At 39.0% G+C, this 14,194-nt stretch overlaps 1 protein-coding gene across 1 annotated transcript; it reads left to right on the forward strand.

Annotated features, from left to right (window-relative positions):
* The first annotated feature begins 1,214 nt into the window (after nt 1-1,214).
* Nucleotides 1,215-6,877, forward strand: meox1 (mesenchyme homeobox 1). Its single transcript, XM_051915554.1, has 3 exons — nt 1,215-1,991; nt 5,373-5,545; nt 6,132-6,877. The coding sequence occupies exons 1-3, from the start codon at nt 1,526-1,528 to the stop codon at nt 6,252-6,254; spliced, it is 762 nt and encodes a 253-aa protein (XP_051771514.1). The 5' UTR covers nt 1,215-1,525; the 3' UTR covers nt 6,255-6,877.
* The last annotated feature ends 7,317 nt before the right edge of the window (nt 6,878-14,194 follow it).

The raw sequence follows: 14,194 nt of genomic DNA on the forward strand, positions 1-14,194 counted from the left end.
AACCAAGTATGCCATTTTTAAAAAATATATATTTCTGACAATTTTTTTCCAATCTTAAACATGAATTTAGAAATGATCTCTATATATTAAAACGAATGATTATTGCTATTTTTAAAGTGTAGGCTAAATTATATGTTCATACTGACACTAATAATATAATATAATATAATATAATATAATATAATATAATATAATATAATATAATATAATATAATATAATATAATATAATATAATATAATACTGTTCAAAAGTTTGGGGTCAGCAAGACATTTATTTTTAAAGAAATTAATACTTTTATTCAGCAAGGACACATTAAATTGATCAAAAGTGCCAGCAAAGTAATTTATAATGTTACAAAAGATTTCGATTTCAAATAAATGTTGTCTTTTGAACAACATTTATATATATATATATATATATATATATATATATATATATATATATATATATATATATAATACAGACTCCAAACTTTTAAGCTCTATATTATGTATAATATTGTATAATGGGTATATAAAACACATATTGTGTAAAACTAATTTTAGAATTTGATTTGTAAATATATTAATTAATAGCTGGTCATCATTTATTCAAACATCATGTGGTTCTGTTTACACAGAAAATGAGCCATGTTTTATTTATCATATGAATTATTCAGACAATTAAGATGCTAATGAGTTCAGACTAATTTGGTGTTAAAATTAATGACAGCATGTTTGTGTGTTTGTTCTACTAGAGCTTGTGTGCACGAGAGGTGTTGAAGAAAGCACTGCTTAAGACCGGGTGTTTCACAGCAGTGTGAGAGAAATCCCTGGCTGAGTCCACAGTCGCTACACACGTCCATAACGCAGACTACTGAGCGCCAGGATAGAGCACGGTCCATATTGAGTGGGGTACAAGTTCCCACCAAAAACGTATAAAAAAAAAAGCGGAAAAGTGAAAATGGGGGTTTTGGGGATAAAAGAAGCTAAAAAGGATCCGGTCAACTTTCCTGTGTGGGTGTTCATTTTATATTTTACAGACAATGTTCCTTTAAAAGCCAGCACCTGGAAATCCCATTAGATGTGCATATAAAATCCCCCATGATTAATAGTATATGAGGCAGGGCTGGGTTGGGGGGTACCAACATGTGGACCGCAGAACTCCTCCTCTGCAAGCTCACGTTACACTCCATAAACTTGCTACTCTTTCCCACCTAAGCATTTAAAAAGGAGGAGGGACTGCTTGTCAGGAATGCCTCAGAACTGTGAAAAGAGCGTGTAGAGCTGAGAGTGGATGTAGTGGGTCAGCCTGAAAGCTGAATGAGAGACTGAGAGTGTGTGAGCTGATGTGTTACACCAAAGTGAAGGAAAGGCCGCTCCAGGAAGGTGTCTGCTTTCATACTTCTGCTTATTGATTTTACAAAGGTGGACTTTGAGGTGTTTGTGTGCACATGCTGAAGTGGATATTTCCCAGGTTGACTTGCACCAGACCCAAAAAGCTGCATCTCTGAGGACACCTACTCTGTGCTGCGTGCTCTTCGGCATGGATCAGCCAGCCAGCAGTTGCATGCGGAGCCCTCACACGGGCGGCGCTCTTTGGGGCTGCGTCAGGAGCCCCCATTCGGGAGGGTCCGGAGCCGGGCTGCAGCCCTACCAGCAGGCCCCGTTCGCCCTGCACCAGAAGCACGATTTCCTGGCCTACACAGACTTCTCCAGCTCCTGCCTGGTGCCGGCGCCGCACGCTTATCCTCGCGAGGACAGACTGTATCCAGAGACGCACGGCGGGTACCAGCGGACGGAGTGGCAGTTCTCTCCTTGTGAACCCAGAGGCAGAGGGCAGGAGCCGTGCCAGGGGGCAGCAGAAGCAGTGGGAGCTGAAATGGACAGTGCAGGGGGAGACAGGCTGCCTGGAGCAGTCACAGCATGTCTAGAGGGAGAATATTCGCCTCAAAGTATGCCAGCAGTTGACACAGAGAAAAAAAGCTCCAAGCGGAAAAGAGAAATCACAGGTGAGTCATTTAGGCAAGAGTGAATGAGATATGACGTGATGGCTGAAGTGATTTGCTCTGGATCATGTGAACATTCTCATTTTTGCCTGTTCAGTAATTGTAACACATTATGTAAAACATTGAACTTATCTAAAATCAGTGTAAGGGTTGGTAGGATTGTGCTGACATTGTATCTGGTTAAACAATGAAAATTCTGTCATCATTTACTCACCTTCATGTCAATTTAAACCTGTAAGACTTTCTTTCCTCTGTGGAACACACAAAAATAGATATTTAGAAAAATGTATTTGTCGGTATTATGAAAGTCAATAGGGGTCCAAAACAACACCGGACCCCACTGACTTTCATTGTATGGGCATAAAACACTTTTCAAACTATATTCTTTTGTGTTTTACTGAATAAAGAAATATATGCAGGTTTTGGACGACATAAATGATGACAGGATTTTTATTTTGGATTGTTTTTTAAGGATGTAATAGATTTTACTACAGATATTCTATTTAAAACTCCTCACAGCAAGCATGCACACGAAGGATGACCCTTAACATATTATTCTATGCATATTATTCTTCAGTTGTTTCCTTCAATTGTTGGAGGCTCTTAGGTAAAGTTCAGCTTTATAGGGTTTGCTGTTTTTTTCAAATCATCTTTTTGGCGGTTTTGACATTCAGTAACATCCGTCACACTTTCTCAACCCAGATCTGATTTTCTAAAACATTTATTTTGATTATAAAGGATCAAAAATATGCAAATCAACTAAATAATCTGATTTAATGGTAATGAACTGTTTATGAATCAAATTTTTCATATTTCTGATCTGATCTGTGTTATGAATCTCCGCACGTCAGTCTAATGGTACCTCCGAAGGACAGATGTGCAGAAACTTACCAGCATCCTCTGTGTCCAGTATCAGAAGTGTCACATTACTGAAATTTTTGATCATATATCTTTTTTTTATTATTATTATAATGACCTTAGCTTCGCAGTAGTATTCTGTGTATAGAAATGTAAGGTTTTGAGCTCATCTTTTGACTAAAAATTCATATTCACCCATTTTAATATCTTAAACTTTAGGTTTCCTACAATAATGATGTCTACATCATTTTAGTAATGAACACTCTCCATACTTGCAATTTCACGCTATTCGGAGAGGCGGAAAAGTGAACCTCAGTGTTTGTGGGACATCTGGTGCATTAATTTCATCTCTCAGCCTTTCTGTGGAAACTGAGACAGCTTTGCTTTTCTGGGATCAAGGAAAACTTCTTGAAGATAAATACATTTCTCCAATAGTGCTTTGTATAGCATTGGCCAAAACAGCAAGACAATATACGTTATGAGTGGCATTTAAAAATGATTAGCTCAAATCCATCACCAGGCCCTCTACAACAATGCATCCAGGCCTCAAAGTCTAATGTGGGGAATAAATATACCCTTTTCTTCTCTGAGTTACCTTAATGTAACCCTACATCACTTGCGGTCGAAACAAGCCAGACCACGTCTGTAATATAACTTGCCTGCGATCCCACTTCTACATTCTTATCCATTGACATTTTCCTGTCGTTAAGCAGTAACAGGATCTCCACAGAACACATTCTCCATTTGACTGGAGAGAAATTCACCATCATGAAAATATTCATCACTGAGGCGGAGGTTTAAGTGTACATTAATATGGCCGAATTTGTTGTAAAATGTTGGGGTAAATGATAGAACGACACAAGGTGTGAAAGTTTTGGCGAGGATATGATAATCAAATCTGGAAGTGATTATGTTTTCACCAGGTTTTTTTTTTTACCTGAAATGACAAGCAGACATTCATGATTGCATGAAATTGTAAACAGATGTGATATTTGCTCCCAAAATGAATTCGGAATCACGAAGGATGTGCTCATCATTTTTCTTTTTCTTGCATCACAAGTCTGCAGTTTAGTTCAGTTTAGGGAATATGATAATATAAGAATTTAATAATATGAATTGAGCAAACTTGATACATACATACATACATGTGTAAATGGACATATTTCACTTTTTACTGCTCTTCTGTCAGTTGTATTTTAAAGATTTAAGCATCAGTATGTGTTAAACAAGTTTACAGACAGCACTTTGACTGTTCCACTTTGTTTGGTAACTGATGTAAAATTAAGCTTGTCAACTCATTTTGACTTCATTTGGACAAATGACTTTAGCGCCTTCTACATAAAATGCCAAATGCCCACCAGACACCCCACCGAGGGGAGGTTTCTCCCTTGTTTATGGGCTTTTGCTGGGGAAATTTATTGGACTCTGTTTTTTTGGAGCACGCACATACACACAATGCCAGGTGTTTCTCCCCCAACCTGCCACCACCTTTCCATTTACTACCCTCGGCAGTGCATTTAAATGAACAAGACTTTAATGAAGATAATATCGCGCCTTCTAAAAGGAACAGAGGCTACAGGTTGCCATATGTGAGAAAGTACTTGTCTCACTTTCCCACTCACATCTGGCAGTTCAGTCCATTTCATTGTCTGGCCAGGATCTGGCAAACACGAAGCACAAATTCTCACATTGACAAATTAAAGTCATTTCGCAGAAATTGCATCAGCTTTCTTTCAGTGCTACCGGTTCTAAAATACAGTGTACAAGGGTTCACAAGGTTGGAATAACTAATTAAACTTACACAAAACTGTGTATCGTAAATCATCATACTTGCATATAACTCTTAAAAGAGCGCATTTTGAAAGAAAGACACAAATTCACAAACACTCTTAGACTTCATTCAAGCCTTTGTTCTTTTGTTAGCGGATTTAACAATGTTCCGGTGAATTCCTTGCTAACTTGAGTCCTCTGTGGTCAGTTGCAGCCTTGACAACCCCCAAACTCCCAGCATGCTTTAACTGGGGCTCAAGCACCCTGTGATCTGAACTGAGCCCTGTGCAAATGTGTGCCCTGTGTGGCCCACAAAACGGCTTGTAACCATGTTTTAATGCGGACAGAGTTTTAAACTTAACATGCATGAAAACACACACCACTCCTGGGGGAACTGAACTTTAGTGTTGCGTTTGAGTTCTTTCTTTAAAGGAATAGTTGAGAATTCTGTCATTATTTACTCCCTTTCATGTTGTACCCAAATCTACATGACTTTATTTTTTTCTGTGAAGATATTTTGAAGAATGTCGCAACTGTTTTTATCTGTACAATGACAGTCAATAGTGTCTAAAACTACACTGGACCTTCATTATATTTTTCAAAATGTGTTCCACAGAAGAAAGCCATAGTTTTTTTTTAATGGTGAACTATCACTTTAAGTAAACTTGTTTCAAATGTTTGCTTTCAAAAATGATTTAACTGCCATAGATCATCAAACTAATGCTAACTAGTCTTATTTTCCTTTGTATCCTCCAGATATTCAGGACTCAAGCTTCAAGGCAGACTCGAACTGCAAGGCTAGAAAGGAACGAACAGCCTTTACCAAAGAGCAACTTCGGGAGCTGGAAGCCGAATTCACCCACCACAACTACTTGACCCGCCTGCGCCGCTACGAGATCGCTGTCAACCTTGACCTCACTGAGAGACAGGTACATCCTTCGCTACATACTAGTGGTATTTTTGGCTGAAAACAGCGCAGAAAACACTCATTTGTCAAGTCTAAATAAGTCTATGTGAAATATGATTGACAATACCGACAGAGCCATCATCCCATCAATCCTTGATTTCGGACTAGGCTGTTTTTTTTTTTTTTGTTAAGCTCAGACCACACTTAGCTTGGTCCTTGATGGTTTTCCCAGGCCCAGTCCCAAACACATGCCAGATCCCAGCACAACTCTGCGCTTCTCCCGAATCCCTTTGCAACTCTTTCTCCACTTTTTTCCGATGCATCCTACATATCTTGGCCGCCTGCCACACTTTTCTTTCAAAAATGAGTGGCAGACAGATTCACTCAAGAAGGAGCGTGTAAAAATAGTGTGGGAACAGATGGTTTCCACGGAGAGAGAGATGCACAGGGGTCACAGACTTGTGTTCCTCAGAGCTTAGCCTTCAGAAATAATGTCACAAATCTCTTGATTTGCTGGCTGCAGAATTATTTCGAATCACTCGAGAGTGCACATTTGTTCTCAAAATCATTTCCAGACAGTTTTAATGCATCAACGTTTTTATTCACAGGTTAAAGTGTGGTTTCAAAACAGACGGATGAAGTGGAAGAGAGTGAAAGGAGGACAGCCGGCATCTCCCCATGACCTTGAAGCAGATGAGATGGACTCCGCCGCCTCGCCCAGCTCTGAGTAAAACTCCGATCTAGACGTTTGCTCATATTTACAGTCACCCAACTCACCTCGGCAATACGCACGATGTCCAATTTTTCACTAGTCCTTCCACGTATCCCGTTACACTGCTTCATGGACAAAAGCGTCCGTGCTTCCTGTTGCTCTCTTCGCTCAGATGACTAATTATCAACAGAGCTTCAACAGCTTGGAAGCACCATCCACTTTCAGTCCACATGTTTCACTTTCATTCATAAACAGATCGAGTGAAATCAGAGGCCTATAAAAACCCAATTACTCATGTGTAAAAACAATTTATATTAACTGTTCAAGCCCTGGTTTAATAGCTTTGACCTCAAGCCATGACGGCATGATGTAGGTCTTTCACACTGCGGTGGTGGTGGTGCCTGAAGCCTAATCAGAACCACCTGTGAAGCTCCACAGATCTCCACAGATTAGGATCACGCCAAACCACCAAAGCATCGATATCACATGTCTTTCTTTTTACCCTAAACTGTGTTGTCAGGTTGCTCTTAGAATAAATCATTTCCCTTTTTTTGTACCTTTCTTTTTTTATATGAAATTAATAAAGCACAGATGTTACTTAAAAATGAGAAAAAAAAGAATAAATTTGAAAACAAAGAAAAATCTAATTGTGATTATTTTTTTCTTCAGCTCTTATTTGAATTGTAATACTAATGGTTTTATACTGACACCTGCTGGTGCGGAGGCAGCTTAATGCTAAAGCAAATGTAAATTTTATCAACAAAAATCAATTCTAAACTGCTGTACAGGTTTCCATGACATGAATACAATTGAAATAGATTTATAATCCAGGATGGGTTGTTTGATACTTATAAAAGGTATAGTAGACCCAAAGAATGAAAATTCTGTCATCATTTACACACCAAGATTTTCTGAAGAATGTTTCAACTGTTTTTGTCCATAAAATAAAAGTCAATCAGGGTCCAAAACATTGTGTATGGACAAAAAAAGTTTTTTTTGAACACAAAAGCAAGCAAGCAATGATATGAGAGTGAGATAAAATCTTCATTTTTCTGTGAACTCTTCCTTTAAGCATATTGATCATCTTCCAGAATGCTCTCAAAGGTCTGATGAAAGTGCAGTGTTTGGGATTGACTCTCTTGGCCCAAAAATTTTGGCAGAAGCATCTGGATGGGCCCAAAAATCAATTTAAACCAGAACTCAGACCAGCCCACGTGGGGTCCAGTCGCACCAGAAGTCTGGAGAGTGACCGCTGGTGTAATGTTGTGGAGAATAATAGGTGGGTAGGAGTGAAGAGATGACTTCTCAAGTACAGGATGTTGTTGTAGCAGGTAGCCAGTCATCCAATTTCCTGCTTCCCAAAGAAAACAGTGGTAAAGCATCCAGGGTCCAGGGACGCACAATGGTGGGCCTATATTCTGACTGGCCGGCGAGCCAAACAAAGACTGGAGAGGTGAGTGGCCTGTTAGGTGGAGGTGCAGGAATAGTTCCATACACACCCATGATGGGGTTAAGTCCCACAGTGCTGCTGACCCTGTACAGCCACAGCTTGCTTTCCACCATTACATGCAGTATTATTGCTTTTCTAGTAATGACTATGAAAATAAGCCATGCATATAAACTTAATTATGATATTAGAGCCCTAATAAAAGCACACTGCAGTGGTCCATTTACACATGTGACGTTTGCTAAAATAAACACAGTAGGGGATTTATTCTTAAAGACACATGCACATACATGCTATTTAAACAGAACCGAACCGTTTTGTTTAATTTTGGCCCCCAAAAAATAGCATGTTAAGTAACGTGATCTTGAGTACTCGCACTCGTTTGCCCGGTGACTTCATTTAGACAAGGATTCTCTAGGGGTAAAACAGAGAGAGGAAACGAGAGAAAAAGAGACAGATGGAAGAGAAAGTCTGGCCTACTGAACAGGATGAACGCTCACAGCTCAGACTGACAGTTAGCTAAAGAAACCAGAAGACAAAGTGAGGAAGCTTCATCATTCTGTGGCTCAGCTCACGATGATGAATGCACATTTCAGTAGGAGACACAATTTTTAAGTAGCTCATGACTATAAGCTTTGTCAATTCAACCTTTTGTGGCCAGCAAAACAAAGACACTCAAAAAATACTTGTTTGTACAACATATATTTGCAATGCAACAGTAAGGCAGCATCACAGTTTATGTGTTTCTACTTTTGTATCTGAGGTAAAGAGGCTGGTGATGTTTGGCATACTCAAGTGTGTTTTGAGGGGTGGATGGGGGTGTGATGGATAGCTGGAGGTGTGCAGGTCAGATCTATGAGACGGCTGCAGAATTAAAGCGTGGCTCGCAGGCCTTGCTTCAGTGCTGTGGTCCATCTGTATGGTGTTATTGTTTACAAAGGCAACATTTCACTCTGACATCAAAGCTTCATGACCCTTCACACAGCTCAGCTATGCAACCACAAGCCATGCCAAACCACATTTTGCATTACTACATCTTTTATATATATTTTTTTTCAATTGGGAAAAGCATATTCAAGTAATATTCACTTCAAGTCTTTAGTGGATAGAGCATTTTAAGTATTAAGCAATTATAAAAAAACAAAAAAAACAATTAACAAATCATAAAATTACTTTTAAGTAGATGAAATTTACAGTTATTTACTTCTGTTCTACAAATTAAGAGTCAGGGTCAGTGGGAGTAATATAATCGATCTATTTGATCCAGTTTGTCATTAATAAAATGATATTATGTATAACATATCTGCTAACACTTTATTTTGAAGCTCCGCCAACAGACATTCTTCTGACTATAAGTAACTTTGCAAATACATATCAACTTATTTTACTAACCTGAGCCCAAACACCTAACCCTAACCTCTAACAGTCTACTAAGGTCTACCCTATTGAGAGTTAGTTGACATGGTGAACTTCCGCAATGTAGTACACATTGACATGACATTCTACACTGTGCCATGACGTGCTACGCTAGTACGTCATGTCATTGTGTACTACGTTGCAGAAGTTCACTTTTTGGACGCACGTCGAATGCGTATGGCTGTCCCGCCAGAAGCTCGTTATCTTACTTTATAAAGTTTTAAATAAGGATACTTGTCTTAAACAAACGCATTGATTCACTTCAGAAGGCCTTTATTAACCCCCTGGAGTCATATGGATTTTTTTTTTTATGGATGGATGCATTTTTTCTGTCTTCAAAATTTGGCTGCCATTCACAACCATTATAAACCTTGGAGTACTAAGGATATTTTTAAATATATCTCTGATTGTGTTCGTCTGAAAGAAGATAATCATATACACCTATGGCTTGAGGCTAGGTAAATCATGGAATAATTTTCATTTTTGGGTGAACTATCCCTTTAACAAATTATTTCATAGTAGGCATTATTATTTTTAGTCACTTGAATTATATTCTTTTTCTAGATATCTTATTTACTGTATTTATTGCTGTTCAGTCCATTACAACCCTCTTACCTGAAAAAAAAAAAAAAAAAAAGATTACAATTTCCAAATAGACAGACAGACAGACAGACAGACAGACCATAATCTGCTCTTACAGCCATAAACTGCTCATCAGTTATTGGAATCCTTTTTTTTTTTTTTTTTTGATATTTCAGCAGCACAGTGGCGCAGGATGACTGTTCTTCATCAAGCCAGTGGGCCCTGAAGAAACACAATAAAACAAGTCTGCAGTTTTTCTCTCTTACTGTCCTAGACATAGCCATCTCTACACTGTCGTCTTAAGACAACCTGCAAATTTCTGTCTGATTTTTGCTCCCTTGTCCAGGGAAGAAACTGCTGGGAAGAAGGGGAGGAAGAAACAGAGGAAATGTGTGATAGCTTCCGCACATCCTCCCAAGACAGTACTTCCACTGGAGAGAAAAAGTAGAAGAAAAAGCGTGTTCAGGTGTGTGTACATGTGTGTATGTGTGTGTGAGAATCTTTTGAAACAGCTTCTATTTAGAGGATGTGGTCAGTGAAGATCAGCGCCCCCCAAAAGCCCCTGTAATGATTAGTGATCCCCTCAGGAGAAATAAATCTCACAGTTTCATTGCACAATCATTCAAGATGGGCCGGAGCCGCGCAGCGCAGTTTTAAATTATGCAGGACTTCCTGCCATGTTCCTTTGACAGCTCCTATAGCCCAAAGTAGAGAGGAAATTTTGTTCTACTAAATTATGAATCTACTAAAAATAATCTCTTTTGTTGTTTGTCAGTAGTTTGGACCTCACTGAAGGAAAGAAACAGGACAGGGCCTGGCCACAGCACACCATGAATAATCTAGAATGGAACATGAAAATCACTGCTTGACCCATATGTAGAAAATGTTAAACTGTAAAAGCATTTTGTTAAAAGTGGAAAAACATGGAGTACCATCTACCATCCTAGTCTTAGTAAGCTCTGGCAATAAAATTTCTGAGAAAAAAAATGACCTGACACATTCCACAAACTTTACTTAAAAAGAAATATTCCAGGTTAAATGCAAAAAGCTTTACTGCAAAAAATAATAAAAAATATGTAATTTTATTTATCATTTATGACACAACACTTTCCGCCATTGACGAAATTTTCCAGCAATCCATGTTTTCAGTGTCATATGGTAGAGGGCGCTGTTACACATCTTTTAAAAGAATCTCCAGATCAAAACGCAGGTGAAGAAGAAGCGGAAACAAGTGATAGAAGCATTGTTTATGCACATGTAAAATAATGCAATCATCACAACATTAAATAGCATATAAATCAAAACTGCCTAATGTTACAGAATGAAATGTCGACCCAGGAAGTGGTATAGGACTGTGCAAGCTTAAGGGATGTTGATGGACTCGATCTACTCCAGATATTCATACAACAAAATATTCTGGGGGCCATGAAAATTTGTGAAAATGTTCAAAAATGCTGCCGCTGGCTGGCGAAAAAAAAAAAAAAAAACTGGCCTGGAAAGAGTTACATTTTAATTTAATTTAATGATCCTTCAGTAACAAATAACCCTGCGCACATGCCGGCCCATAGTGAAGCACAACAGTCACTATCCATCAGCTGCTCTCTTTCAGTCTGCCTCCCCCTGACTCTCTCTCAGAGGTGTCTCAGCCGCCAGACAGTCCTTTACCAAACAAAAGAAGTCTTGTCTGATAGTTTCATTTGATCCGGTATCTGCAACAGCAGTTTAATACCCAATACAATTGATCCTGGCAGCTGAGGGTGCTGCCCCAGCGAGATACCTGGCTCAGTGAACCACAACCTTCAGAACATGCTACACCAAACAATAGACCCTCTTACTATAGCACAGACTGTATGATCAATAAAAGTTATTACCTCATTTTTTATTGTCGTCAGTAACAGATGATGTGGGATCAACTGGTACCTACAAAATATGAGAGGCTGATAGATTAAGAGACATCGTATACATGTGTTTCAACATTCCCCAGATTCTTCCTTAAAATTATTGCTATTTTATTCTACATCTGGTGCTTTTGAGTTCACCACTGGAAGTTCCAAACCTGTCAAGGTCAAATCAATTAAAAATATATATTAAATCTTTACAAAGCTCAACTTTATATTATATATATATATATATATATATATATATATTTAAAATGAATGGCAGTAAGTTCAGTAAGAGAGAGAGAGAGAGAGAGAGAGATGATAGAGACCAAAATCTCTTAGAAGACCTGCTTGATTGTACATTGTCTGGTGTGAGCATGTGTGTCTGTGTAAACGGGCACTGGAGGACCTCGTTCAGGGTCGGCTCACTCAACATCACTCAGCTCAAAACCATGGGAACACTTTGAGTAGGGGAAGTAAGCTTCATGCAAGAGTTACATCTAAAAATAAAGCCACAGGAGCTTTAAGCACATGCAATTCAGACCAAGAAGTCAAGGTTTGGCTGTTTAGCGTGGTCCAATTAGCCCCTGCTGGTAAGATGATGTAACTACTGACTTATAACAAATCTTTAAAATTATTTTTTGGCAAATTCATGAAAATGAAAGCTCTAGCGTAAGTTCTGCCAGGAAGACTCAATGTTACGTCACCTATTAGTTTAGATCTAACCAATCATTATCTTACACTTGGAGTATAAAAGATCTGTACTTACACATGTCTCGCAGATCGCAGATGCTGACGACAACCTTCACCTCCATCCTCCCCATCACCACCAGGATGGTCCCTGTCCATACCTTACAGGGGTCGGCTACATCCCTGCCTTCATCTTCAGGCAGGAAATGCAGAGTCCGCAACCTATTAGGATGTGAGCTACAGACGGGGCCTATGCCAAAGAACTTTATCTTACAATATTTTGCTTGCTGATTGTTAATAAATATCATTATTACGTTATCTTGCCTCCCGAGTCTTTCTGGTAGAAATGCTTGAAATCAAACAGTGATCATGATTGACTTTGCTATTGTGTGTGATGGTATTGACTTGTAATATAAATCAATATATTTTAAACTTTGATTGTTTTAGAATTAAATGTATCAAATATTGACTGGAACTATCAGATTATGTAAAATTAATTATGTTTATGACCTTTAACTGTCACTCTTCACTTATTTTTGAGAAATTAGAGGCAAATTTGATATTTCAACACACTTAAAAAGAGAAAAAAGTAAGGCTGAATCTATCCTTGTTGCAAACTGTGGCTGTAGTAAACGCATGGTGATAGAGGATATCAGCAAACACAGCCTTTAATGATAAATCCAAAGAGATCACAAGGAAAACATAATAACACAATCATATAATATCAAAATGACACGGAACCATGAACAGAGGAAACTGAGGACCTTAATATACAGAGATAACGAGGAAACTAAATGAACAGCAGGTGAATGTAATCAGTAACTAAGGGAACTAAGTAGCAAACAGAAAATCGGGACAGGGAACACAATTAAAATGAAACCAAAAAACAATGAAAATGAACAGACTTAGGCCACATCGACACAAAGCCAGAGCTTTCCCTATCCGATCTTTTTTTCCTCGTTCTAAAAAAAATCCGTAAACATGGCATCATCTCAAGAAATATCTGCGTACACATGAAACCACTCTGGGACCTGGTTTAAAAAAAAAATGGTTTCAGACTCCCAAAACGCTGTATCCGTGTGGACGAAACGCCAATACGAAATTTTTACGTATACAGCTAAACGTGTCTCCGTGTTTACAGGCTCTGAAATCGTTACAATCCTTACAATCCCAAACCTAGAATGAATGTTTTTATTGTTTTTATTTAGCTTTTTTTTTTTTTTTTAAATCAGTTCCCTAAATTGAAGAATCATCCATGTATACTAGAACTGATTTGGCAGATGCATTAACAGACTTTAAACAGGCTTTGCATGAAAACTATACTCCTACTTGCTATCTTGTTCTGTTTTCAAGAGATGGTTGAGATTTTTCAGCGTTTTGAAGTATTGAAGAATGTGAATTATATACTTCATCTGCTCAACACACTCCCCTATTTCCCCTCTTCTAACCACCCCCACACTCAGACTCCATCTCCCATAAGGCCATGGGCGGGGGACTGGGGGGTGGCGATGGCTGAGCTGTGGCGTGACAGGCTGGGATTTCTGGAGCCTTAACACTGTCTTTCATCAGCATGGTGCTCCTGGGCCCAGTGTTGGGTTTCAGTCCGAGTCTATGTCTGCGGCACGTGGGAGGAGGATTTCTAACACATGGATCCCGTTCCCAGCAAACAATGAAAGTCCTGTCGTTGCACGCTCCCTCACCGGGACGGTATGAGTGTGATGTCACAGCACATGAGCCCACCCATTCTTCACAGACTAAATCACAGACACGCATACACCAGCAGCACCACCACACTGAGCTGGCTCTAATTAACACCTGCTTTCACGAGCATGTTCCCCCCTGGCCAGGGTAAGCTGTTTGGTCTGGGCAGGATTAGCATGTGAGCAGTGGTAATGCCAGGCCTGTGTGTCTTGCTCACGTCTGTTGGATACTGAGCTGCATGGA

The sequence above is a fragment of the Ctenopharyngodon idella genome, chromosome 12 (genome assembly GCF_019924925.1).
Source record: "Ctenopharyngodon idella isolate HZGC_01 chromosome 12, HZGC01, whole genome shotgun sequence".
Taxonomy (NCBI): domain Eukaryota; kingdom Metazoa; phylum Chordata; class Actinopteri; order Cypriniformes; family Xenocyprididae; genus Ctenopharyngodon; species Ctenopharyngodon idella.

Bases quoted from the DNA above. Each gene is read 5' to 3' on its own strand.
- meox1 (XM_051915554.1), top strand. From the start codon at position 1,526: ATGGATCAGCCAGCCAGCAGTTGCATGCGGAGCCCTCACACGGGCGGC. The intron at 1,992-5,372 runs GTGAGTCATTTA...TGTATCCTCCAG, and splicing joins GCGGAAAAGAGAAATCACAG to ATATTCAGGACTCAAGCTTC. The intron at 5,546-6,131 runs GTACATCCTTCG...TTTTATTCACAG, and splicing joins TTGACCTCACTGAGAGACAG to GTTAAAGTGTGGTTTCAAAA.